Genomic DNA, 12,721 nt, shown 5'->3' with positions numbered 1-12,721 from the left:
AAATGACAGCTCCAAAATTGTGCTGATTCCACGACACAGTTGTAGGTGTGCGTATACTACCAGGTAAAGGTATGTGATAGTTATCTGAATGTATCGCCTAATACCGGTATTACAACATCAATATGACAATACAGGACACAACAAAACACGATGTAGATGAAGTATATAGACTCCGGTGTAAGATGAAAGATTTCTGCTAAACTTCCTTATATGAGAAGCAGCATGTTCCCAATAGTCATTAGAGTCCTGTTTTTAACAAGTCTGTATTGCCAAGGTGGGCACAGTACAAGCAATCTGCAGTATAACAATGGGCGATACGCCTGACCGGCCTTTTACTCACCCGATGAAGTGGAGAGCGGGAGGCTGTTTCCGTGTCCTCCATGCTGTGAAATGGTCTGTATAGATGGTCCGGCTCAGGTATTAAGCAGGCAGCTCTTATGGTTTCCTCCTGTAAGGATCGCGGAGATCCGTTTATACCTTTACTGTTGTCCAGACAGAGAAGGGATTGGCTATTCGCTCATACGTCTCAGGCGCAGTCAGTGCAGGAGGCAAGTGTTTAGGACAAGGAGGTCTGCCGGACGACTTACACTAAGTGGTGTATGCGAGAGTGTCGGTGTCCAGAGGTTCCCACAATGCAATGCGTTTCACTCGCCGTGCCATGCTTCATCAGGCTTTGGTTGGGATAACTATTGTCTGCACTGAGTAACCCCTTTATTGGCAGTTAATTGGTAATCAATTAATGGTCAGGTGCCATGTGCCCCCAGGCCGCAGTGTCATGCGGGCCACGGGCCGCGGGCAGTCTGTGTCACTGTGACACAGACTGCACCGCGTGTCAGCTCCGGCAGCTGTGTGTTTGTTTTGATCAGCAGCCAATGAGAGTCTGTCAGACTCTCATTGGCTGCTGCTGCGCCCACTGCAGGAGCCGCTCCATCTTCCGGCTCCCGCAGTGGGCAATGGGAGAGCGTCATGACGTCATATGACGTCTCTCCCATAATGCAGAGCGGCCCGGGAAGGACAGACGGAGGAGTGGATGGCGACAGCGGGAGCGGGGATTCAGGTAAGTGTTTTTTTTTTATTACATGTGTCTACTGGGGGAGGGGCAGGCACTACAAGGGGGAGACTACTACTGGGGGCACCACAAGGGGGGAACCACTACTACTACTAGGGGGACTACAAAGGGGGAACCACTACTGGAGGCACTGCAAGGGGAGACTACTACTACTACTGGGAGCACTACAGGGGGAGGGACTACTACTACTAGGGGCACTACAAAGGGAGAACCACTACTGGAGGCACTGCAAGGGTGTGACTACTACTACTGGGGGCAATACAAGGGGAAGACCATTACTGGGGGCAATACAAGGGGGAGACCATTACTGGGGGCACTACAAGGGGGGGACTACTACTACTGGGGGCACTACAAGGGGGGAACCACTACTGGGGGCAATACAAGGGGGGGACTACTGCTACTGGGGGCAATACAAGGGGGGGACTACTACTACTGGGGGCACTACAAGGGGGAAACCACTACTGGAGGCACTGCAAGGGGGGGACTACTATTACTAGTGGGGGCAATACAAGGGGGGGACTACTACTACTACTGGAGGCACTGCAAGGGGGGGACTACTACTACTGGGGGCAATACAAGGGGGGGACTACTACAACTACTGGAGGCACTGCAAGGGGGGGACTACTACTGGGGCAATACAAGGAGGGGGCTATTACTACTAGGAGCACTACAAGGGGGGACTACTACTACTACAAGGGGCACTACAAGGGGAGGGGACAACTACTAGGGGCACTACATAGAGGGGAGGGGACTACCACTGGGGCACTGTATCGAGGGACCACTGCTGGGGGTGCAATAAAAAGGGCAATACTGGGGTTCTGCACAGGGGGTAGACTACAACTGGGGCCACTATTTAAGGGCACTGCATAAGGGTTACCACTATTGGGGGCACTGCATGGTGGGGTGGACTGCTACTGGGGGCACTATATAAGGGGCACTGCATAGGGGGTACCACTACTGGGGGCACTATATCAGGGGCTTACTACTGGGGACACAAGGGGCACTGGCACTGCACAGGGGCAACCACTACTGGGGGCACTGTATAAGGGGCACTGCATAGGGGGGATCACTACTGGGGGCACTACTGGAGGCCTGCATAAGGGGGTCCTCTTCTGGGGCACAGGGGGGCACTGCATATGGGCACCATGACGGGGCTGCCCCATATCTTTATTTTTACTTTACTTTAATCCCATATGGACCCGCCTCCTTCCTGGAACACTTGAGAGGGGGTGGGGGGGTCGCCATAGCATGCACGTTCTTCGGGCACCCTGGCTACACACTACTCCTCTGCCAGGGCCGCCTGCATGCATTTGACCCCCAGGCTAAAAGTTCCTGCCAGCCCCTGTCTATGCATCTTATTCTATGATTGGAACGATCAGTCGTACACCATTTGACCACATGTTATGAAAAGTTTCAAGGGAAGAATTTCAAGGGCAATCGTACAACTCATCTTACCAAGTCTGAATCGCACCGGGTATGGGGGCCTTAAGACTCAACTGTTCGGTGTGCTGGTGTAGGGCAACAGCTGTAGGCTGTATTACTTTGAAAGCTGTACTGGTAGAGTGAGATCCTCATCAGACAGATCATCTGGTAGAGTGAGATCCCCATCACACAGATCATCTGGTAGATTGAGATCCCCATCAGACAGATCACCTGGTAAAGTGATATCCTCAATCAGACAGATCATCTGGTAGAGTGAGATCCCCATCAGACAGATCACCTGGTAAAGTTAGATCCTCCATCAGACAGATCCCCTGGTAGAGTTATTCCCCATTAGACAGATCCCATGGTAGGGTGAGATCCCCCATCAGACAGATCCCCTAGTATAGTGAGATCCCCCATCAGACAGTTACCCTAGTAGATCATCTGGTAGAGTGAGATCCCCATCAGACAGATCACATGGTAAAGTAAGATCCTCAATCAGACAGATCATCTGGTAGAGTGAGATCCCCATCAACAGATCACATGGTAAAGTGATATCCTCAATCGGATAGATCATCTGGTAGAGTGAGATACCCATCAGACAGATCAGCTGGTAGAGTGAGCTTCCCATCAGACAGTTCACCTTGTAAAGTTAGATCCTTCATTAGACAGATCCCCTGGTAGAGTGAGATCCCCATCAGATAGATCATCTGGTAGAGTGAGATCCCCATCAGACAGATCCCCTGTAAAGTGAGATCTCCCATCAGACAGATCCCCTGTAAAGTGAGATCCCCCATCAGACAGATCCCCTAGTAGATAACAGGGATAGATTCCCTTTCAGACCAATCCACTGGTAGAGTGATATATCCCATCAGACAGATCATTGGTAGAGTGAGATCCCCATCAGACAGATCACGTGGTAAAGTGAGATCCTCTACCAGACAGATCATCTGGTAGAGTGAGCTCCCCATCAGACAGATCATCAGTTAAAGTGAGATCCCCAATCAAACATCCCCTGGTAGAGTGAGATCCCCAATCAGACAGATCCCCTGGTAGAGGGAGATCCCCCATCAGACAGATCCCCTAGTAGAGGGAAATCCCCCATCAGACAGATCCCCTAGTAGAGTGAGATCCCCCATCAGACAGATCCCCTAGTAGAGTGAGATCCCCCATCAGACAGATCCCCTGGGAGAGTGAGATCACCCATCAGACAGATCCCCTAGTAGAGTGAGATCCCCCATCCGACTGATCCCCTGGTAGAGTGATTTGTCCCATCAGACAGATCCCCTGGTAGAGTGAGATCCTCACATCAGACAGATCTCTTGGAATAAAGAGATCTCCTGGAAGAGAGAGGCCCAATCCAAAAAGACTTACCCTGAGCTGCCACAATAGAGGTGAGCAGAGCCACAGCGAGGAAGAGGAGCAGAATCCTATGAAGAAAGAAGATTGATAAGAATATATACAGTATAAAACTCTCTCCCATATGGTTCTGTACCAGAAGACTCGACTCTCAGCCCGACAACCACACACAACAAACTCAGCCAACATGTAGCATGATTCTGTGACTCAGCTCTTGGGTCCAATGATAGTTGTGTGTATCCTGCCTTTAGCTTCCTACCTCCATTCTCACCTTCCATCCTGACACAATCACACTCTCCACAGGAGCAGGACACATTCCCTGAAATACTCTGTGAGCTGTGAACATTGTCATCTGATTGGCTATACATGCATCACACTGAGGTTATCCTGGATGGACAGGAGATGAAGGGTGATAACAATAAGGCTTCCTGTACCTGGTTACCTTAGATTTAATAATAAAACATCATATTTAACAATGACCCAGATAAGCCTCTCGAAAAAGTAAAAGTTAGGACCAGTTGCTTTTCCACATTTAAAAAACGGGCAGGGTGGAGCGTCCTGCTAAAATAGCCTAGCAGGAACTTTATGGAACAGGAAGACGCCAAAGTCGGAGTCTCCTAGTCCGTCTATTCTGATGATTTGACAAGCTTCATGTTGCGCCAACTGCGATTAGGTCGGAGAGAGACATCCACACCATATTAGCTGGGGCGCATCCTGCGAGACCCCAGCTAACAGGTATTCACGGGGGTGGATCATCGGCAGTCGGAAGGCTTGCCTGCCTTTACGGGGGGCGGGAGCTGCACCCGTATATCAGGAGGCTCCCGGCCAAATCGGGAGGGTAGGCAACCTTATTGCAGTCTCTGGCAAGATATGATTGGTATATCACTGCCATACATAATGGTACATTAATAGTATACATACTGTTATATGACCAGCAAAAGTGGTCCGGTGCACATCTCTAATATATATATATATATATATATATATATATATATATATATATATATATATATATATGTATACAGGCATAGTTTTGGTATATACACAGGTATATTACTGGTATATACACAGGTATATTATTGGTATGTACACAGGTATATTACTGGTATGTACACAGGTATATTATTTGTGTTGTTTATTAAAATCAGAATGCAACCATATTACATAAATATAAATTATAATTAGGGATGTGCAGGCTCGGATTAGTATGGATTTTCCATCCAAATTTGGATTTTTCTCGCCAAAAATCGGGTATCAGAGAGAGGCAAAACGTCATCTTTCATGGACTTTTGTCCAGGAATGGCGGGAAAATCTGAACTAATCCGAGCCTGCACATCCCTAATTATAATACATATATACATTGCACATTGTTGCATAATAAACAATATTAATTCATACCTTCTTTATCCTCACACGTCACCTCACACTCTAACCCCCTATTTGACACACACCATATAACAAACACCACCCTACAAAACCTTCCATATCTCTCGTATGCCCGATAAGCCCATTCAGGGTAACTGCCGAAAGGCACGCATTGCACAAAGCTCTGGAAACCTTTTTATAAACCTTTATGTTAAAGGGACACTCGCAGAAAAAGTAGTCCATGGTCTCCTCCTCCCCTTGACACTCCTCCCGTGGGCAACCATGATCATCGGCATTCTTCCATACGAAATTCCCTCTCACATAAAGCCTTCCATGAAGGAGAGCCAGGCGATGTTTCTACACTTCAGGGGGATCCTCTGAAAGTTAATCAGAATCAACCTCTCTGACCATCTCATCTGGGCAGCTCTTTAGCGACAGCGGGACATAAAAATAGGCACACAGAATATTCAACCCCAACTTCCTCCTGGTTGAGTTTCTCACATCACCCATCTCCAGTCCCCACCGTCTTATCAATTTCAGGCACAGGATCGCGTAGATCGGGAGGTATCCATGACAGACTCGAAGGGTCTTAGCTTGACCTCCCTTTATCCAATATTTGAGAAAGGGCAACACCCATTCTCCAAAACCCTCTACCCATCGAGGGGGAGTCTCTAAAACAAGATGCCCAAGGATGAGTTTCGAAAAAAGTTGTTACAAAAAAAAACAAAAAAAAAACGCAGGGTTGACCATACTCAGGCCCCCCTCTTCCATCGATCTGTAGGTAATGCCTCTTTTAACTATATTCATCCTGTTTCCCCAAAACATGAGGAAAAACAATGAATTTATCCTGGACCACAGTGATTGAGGCAAAAATCAGACATAGCTAATATACAAAAACATTGGAACCAAATAGACCTTGCACAAATCCACCCTTTCCCTATAAGAAAATTTATATTTTCTCCAACACGCTACCTTCCGATATGCAATCTCCAGCTTCTTCTCCCAATTTAGGGTGCCATAATCACTGTGATCGAAATAGATTCCTAAGATTTTGATCTGTGAACTGGCCGTGGGAAGGCTGTCCGGAAGGTCAAATTCACCACCTTCCTCCCCCATCCAGAAAGCTTCACACTTTTCTTGGTTTACTTTGGAGCACGAAGCCTCGGAGTATTCACAGATGAATTGTTGCACCTGCTGCACCTCTGCCCCAGTGGACAGAACCACCATGACATCATCTGTGTAGGCCACTACCTTCAGTGCTGGACCCGGACCCAGCTGCACCCCCCCCACAGTGCCACTCTCTAGCCTTCTAATGAAGGGGTCTATCTCAAATACATACAGGAGGGGGCTCAGTAAACACCCCTGAAGAACTCCAGAACCCACACAGAGTAGGGCCCACCCAACCATTCACAAGTGGAAAACTTTCAGCCATACTGTATATTACTCTCAACCAATTCACCACCCACTCTGGAAACCCATACCTTTCCAGTACAGCCCATAGGTACCCGTAATTGACTCGGTCAAACACCTTTGATTGGTCCAGTGCCAACAAATACTTTCCCCACTTCTCAGCACGACACCGCTCAATAGCCTCCCAGACCCCAAGGACAGCACTAAATGTACTGCTGCCTTTCACCGTACAATGCTGAGAAGTGGAAAGCAGTTGTTTAGAAAATTCAGCCATTCTGTTAAAAATTATTTTTGAGAAAATCTTCCTATCTGTGCCGAGAAGGGCTATAGGGCACCAATTCTAAACACACAGGGGGTCCTTACCCTTGGAAAGTAATATAAGGGCAGATAATCTCATGGAAGGGGGAAGACATCCCTCTTCCAGGCTAGTATTAAACACATCCACTGAGTGAGGAGCCAGGATGTCGGAAAAGGTCTTATAAAGTTCGGAAGTTAACCCATCCGGGCCTGGAGATTTCTTGACAGATAACCCGTCAATCGCTCTCCTGATCTCCTCCACCGATATATCACTCTCCAAAGATTTAATCAAAGCATCAGATTTTATGAGCCTGGGTGTCTCCCTCAGAAAACCGCCATCCTCTCCCTGATGAGTGACTTCTCTCTCAGATAACAGATCGGAGTAATAGTCCACAATGACATCCAAGACACCCTCCTTCACCTCCTGAAGGACACCCTATCATGCAGACCTCTAATCTCCCTTGTCTCAACTGTCCTCCTACAGCTCTGGTAAGGATCCGGTGAGTGGTAATAATCTCATAATCTCTCTCCAGAACCAAGGAGGCCAGCTGGCTATACTGGCAGCACTTTCATCTGAGCTTTCACTCGGGAGATTTTCCCATCCTCTCCCTGCTCAGAGATCAAGAAGTCCAATTTCCTTCTCAAAGAATAGTAGGGGTTTCTTTTTCTCAAGCTTCTTTTTGCTACTAATTGGCGAAGGAAACTCAGAGCCCTTTTCTTGACCTCCTCCCACCACTCTGACCTACTCCATCTGGCTTCCAACAGCATTTCCTGTGCCTGAAAAAAATCCCTAAAAGATTGTCTAACCCCCTCCTCCTTTAGGAGGTCAGAATTCAATTGCCATACGCCCCGTCCTTTCTGAAGGAATTGTGCAACATTCAAGGTAAAACGCAGATAATAGTGATCGGAGAACTCCACCAACCTTGCCTGAGGAGGCAAGGTCTTCAGAGTCTCCTTAACAAAAAAAAATCTATCTATTCTAGACCTACAACTACCTCTGAAGTATGTGGAACCCGTGAGATTTGGATTATGGCGAACATGCACATCAACCAGACCAGCCTCCCTAATCATCCTAACTAAATAATTTGAATCAAAGCCCAGCATTGTCCTGGAGCCTCCCCTGTCCTTTGGCCGAATTACGGTGTTAAAATCACCTCCAAAGACAATTTGCTGGGCTGTGAAGAGAAATGGTTTTATCTCTCTGAAGAGGCACTTCCTGTCCCAATGAGTCTGTGGCCCATAGATATTAATTAGCCTCAGGTTATGGGATCGGTACGAATGACCGCCAGACCCATGTCAACTCCCGACGCCGGAAGACCGACAGCAGTGAAGATCCCGATAGGTAAGTAAACTAACTATACCTAACCCTCTCCCCACCCTAACCCTACCTTGGGGGTGCCTAACCCTAACCTCCCCCCCTAGTGCCTAACCCCCGTATGTGCCTAAACCTAACCCCCCCATCCCCGCAGCCTAAACCTAACCCTCCCGGGGGGTGCCTAAACCCTAACCCCCCTCTTCCCCTAGCCTAACCTTCCCGGGGGGGGGTGCCTAACCCGAAGGCTCCCCCGGAAGCCCTTAACCTAAACCTCCCCACAGCTGTCCGCACTCACCGCCCGGCTTACCTTCGTTCTGTATGCCAGGTGTCGGGCTCCCGCCGTAGTGATAATTAGCCCCTGTTGGGACTGCACAGTCGGGAAGCCGGCGGTCAGCATTTTGACATCAGCTTTCTGACTGCATACCCAGGTTATGCCCCCTCAGAGTGACATCCAAAATCATACATCTACCCACTTGTAATTCTATACCCTTGTGCACGGTTACCATACCAGTAAAAAGCACTGCCACCTAACCGTACGGCTCAGCCGCAAGAGACCAGTAAGATGGCCCCTTCTTCCACTCCCTCTTAATCCTGTGAAGGGCGGACAACTCACTTATCCTGGTCTCCTACAAAAATAAAAAAAATCAACCTCAATCATGTTGAAAAAATCAAAAGGTCATAAAATGAGCACGTTCGGAAATAACGGAAGCCACATCGAATGGATCCATGGGCCTGATTCAGACCCACTCGCGAGCGGCTGTACGCTCGCAAGTGGGTCGATGGTCTGCACTGAGCATGCGCACGACGGAGGGAGCTCCGTCGTGCGCATGCGCCAGACACGACGAGCGAAGGACTTTCCTTCGCTCGTTGTGTCCGATCAAAGGGGGCGTGCTGTCAATGTTGATTGACAGCACGCCCCCTTTGGTGGGCGTGCCGGGGGCGTGCCTCCCTGACGGGGGCGTTCCCACGGGAACGCCTCCCGTCAGAAGCCGGCCCACTGACATCACTAGTGATGTCAGTGGGAGTGATTTTGGCTCTGATAGAGCCAAAATCACTCCGGAGCTTGCGGTTGAAAACCTCAACCGCAGGCTCCGGCTCGCAATTTCGATGGTCGCGATGGTCACGACCATCGCGGCCATCAAAATGCACGCTCGTATAGCCTGTGGGTGGTGACCCACAGCTATACGAGCGTCCAGGAGGACGCTCCATGAAAAAGGAGCCCGGCCCTCATGCAGAGCGTGCGCTCTGCTCAGAGCGTACGGCTCTGAATGAGGGCCCATGTCTCTAGATGATAGAAAATTGATTTATTGACTTCCTTGTCAATGAGGCACTTGTATAGGTGTCGTTTTTCCTGCTTTTTTCAGTGCCGCTTGGCCCGCCCCCGTTTTATCTCCTTTACTATTCTCAGCGGTAACAAATTTGACTCTATTTCCACTGTAAAAATTATTAGAATAATAAGTATCAAAAGTGTCATAAGTATCTTATTTGTATTATTTTAATCATTAATGACAGGCTCTGCCTCCCCTGAATGCATGTCCCTGGCATATAAATAGGTATATTATTGGTATATACACAGGTAAATTATTGTTATAAATACACAGGTATTTTATAGGTATATACATAGGTATACTATTGGTATATAAACAGGTATATTATTGGTATATACACAGGTAAATTATTGTTATAAATATACAGGTATTTTATAGGTATATACATAGGTATACTATTGGTATATATACAGGTATATTATTAGTATATATTCAGGTATATTATTAGTATATATACACATGTATATTACTAGTATTTATACAGGTAAATTATTGGTATATATACAGGTATAGTAATGGTATATACAGAGGTATATTATTGGTGTAAATACAGTATATGGTTATATTATTGATGTAAATATTCAAGATTATTATTGGTGTAATTATACAGGTATATTATTTATATACACAGTTATATTATTGGTGTAAATATACAGGTATATTATTGGTATATTCACATGCAAATTATTGGGGTAAATATACAGGTATATTATTGGTGTTTATATGGGTATATTATTGGAATATTATGGTGTAAATATACAGGTATATTAGTATATATAATACAGGTATATTTTTGGTAAATATACAGGTATATTATTGGTGTTTATATGGGTATATTAATGGAATATTATGGTGTAAATATACAGGTATATTATTAGTATATATACAGGTATATTTTTGGTAGATATATAGGTATATTATTAGAACTTATACAGGTACATTATTGATGTAAATATACAGGTATAATATTGGTATATATACACGTATATTATTGGTACATATACAGATATATTATTGATGTAAATATTCAGGAATATTATTGGTATATATACAGGTATAATATATTATTGGTATCCACATAGGTATATTATTGGTATATATACAGGTATATTATAGATGTAAATATACAGGAATATTAATGGTGTACATATACAGGTATATTATTGATCTAAATATACAGGTATATTATAGGTGTAAATTGACAGATATATTAATGGTATGCACACAGGTATATTATAGGGATAAATATACAGGAATATTAATGGTATATATACAGGAATATTATTGATATACACACAGGTATATTATTGGTATATACAGTATACAGGTATATTATTGGTGTGTGTGTATATATATATATATATGTATTTTATTGGTGTAAATATACATATATATTATAGGTATATATACACAGGTATATTATTGGTACATATATAGGTATATACACAGTTATAATATTAGTGTAATTATACAGGTATATTTTTGGTGTAAATTTACAGGAATATTATTAGTATATATAGAGGTATATTATTGGTATAGACAGAGGTATATTATTGGTGTAAATATATAGGGATATTATTGGTATACACAGTTTTATTATTGGTACAGATACAGGTATATTATTGATGTAAATATACAGGTATATTATTAGTATATACAGAGGTATATTATTGGTGTAAATATACAGGTACATTTTTGGTATATACAGGAATATTATTGGTGTATATATATACAGGTATATTATTGATGTAAATATACAGGTAAATTATTGGTACAGATACAGGTATATTATTGAAGCAAATATACAGGAATATTATTGGCTAGATACACATGTATATTATTTGTATATATACACAGGTATATAATTGATATATACACAGAATTATTATTGGTACATATATAGGTATATACACATGTATATTATTGGTAGATATACAGGCATATTACTTGTATATACACAGGTTTATTAATGGTGTAAATATATAGGTATATTATTGGTATATACACATGTATATTATTGGTACATATACAGATATATATATATATATATATATATATATACACACACACACACACACACACACACGTATGTTAGTGGTATATATACTGGTATATACACAGGTTTATTATTGGTACATATACAGGTATATTATTGATATATTTTCATGTGTAATATTAGTACATATCGCAATATATTATTGGTATATATACACAGGTGTATTTTTGCCATATATACAGGTTTATTTTTAGTATATTTACAGGAAATGTATCAGTATACATACAGGTATACTATTACTATATATACAGTTATAGTATTAGTATATATACACACAAGTATATATAACATACTTGTATATATATATACATATACATGCACATACACAGAGGTATATTACATTATTGACATATATATAGGTATTTTATAGGTATATAAACATATATATATATATATATATATATATATATATATATATGTTATTGGTGCATCTATCTATATATACATGCACAAGTATATTGTCATTATACATATATTTGTACGCCTTTCATTGCTGAACCACACACACGCACACGCGAGCACACTGGGAATGTAGGTGATACCTGGAGACAGGTGAGTGATAGAAACCAAAAGAGGTTTTTATCTATTAAACCCCACAATTTGCCAACATCAGACCCAAGATAGGGACAATCATGAAGAAATCAGGACCAGGAATAAATGTCTTCCATGGAGGATTTAGAGGGAACTTGTCTCTATTTCATAAATCTCCAACCCAACAACACAATGGAAAATGACAGGATCCCAGGTATAGTGAGCACCTGTGCAGTCAGCACCTCAGGCTTGTGCACAGGCAGGTACGTACCTTGTGAATGTTCTCATTGCTGCAGAAGCAGATGGAGCAGGTTGGTCTGAGATGCATGGTCTGGGGTCACTAAATATACAGGGGACCGCCCCGTCCATCCATCCATCCAGTAACTGCCCACCTCTCCCTACAGCCCCCACCCTCACTTCCCAACATTTAACTCTTCAACCTCCAGACTCCATTCCCACAAGGCACATTTCAGCCATTGTAGGGTTTTGTGTAATGTCATACAATGTGTATGTAACACTGAGACGGCGGATTGGGGGGCACTGTATGTAGAGGTGGTTGGGTGTATCCA

General features: G+C 43.9%; 1 protein-coding gene across 2 annotated transcripts in view; it reads right to left on the bottom strand.

The window, feature by feature from the left end:
• LOC148504702 (uncharacterized) overlaps window positions 1–12,482 on the bottom strand; it is a 46,136-nt gene extending 33,654 nt beyond the window's left edge. For both annotated transcript variants that reach the window (XM_088448590.1, XM_088448591.1), the window contains exons 1-2: window positions 12,424–12,482; window positions 3,866–3,921 (exon numbers count right to left, since the gene is read on the bottom strand). In XM_088448590.1, coding sequence (XP_088304716.1) covers window positions 3,866–3,921; window positions 12,424–12,440 — 73 coding nt within the window. In that variant the 5' untranslated portion in view covers window positions 12,441–12,482. The remainder of the gene's footprint in view (window positions 1–3,865; window positions 3,922–12,423) is intronic.
• Window positions 12,483–12,721: the final 239 nt, after the last annotated feature.

Source organism: Taudactylus pleione, unplaced genomic scaffold, assembly GCF_031769625.1.
Source record: "Taudactylus pleione unplaced genomic scaffold, aTauple2 ptg000460l, whole genome shotgun sequence".
In the NCBI taxonomy this organism is placed as follows: domain Eukaryota; kingdom Metazoa; phylum Chordata; class Amphibia; order Anura; family Myobatrachidae; genus Taudactylus; species Taudactylus pleione.
The sequence above is the reverse complement of the archived record's forward strand: the minus strand, read 5'-3'. Positions and strand labels throughout refer to the sequence as shown.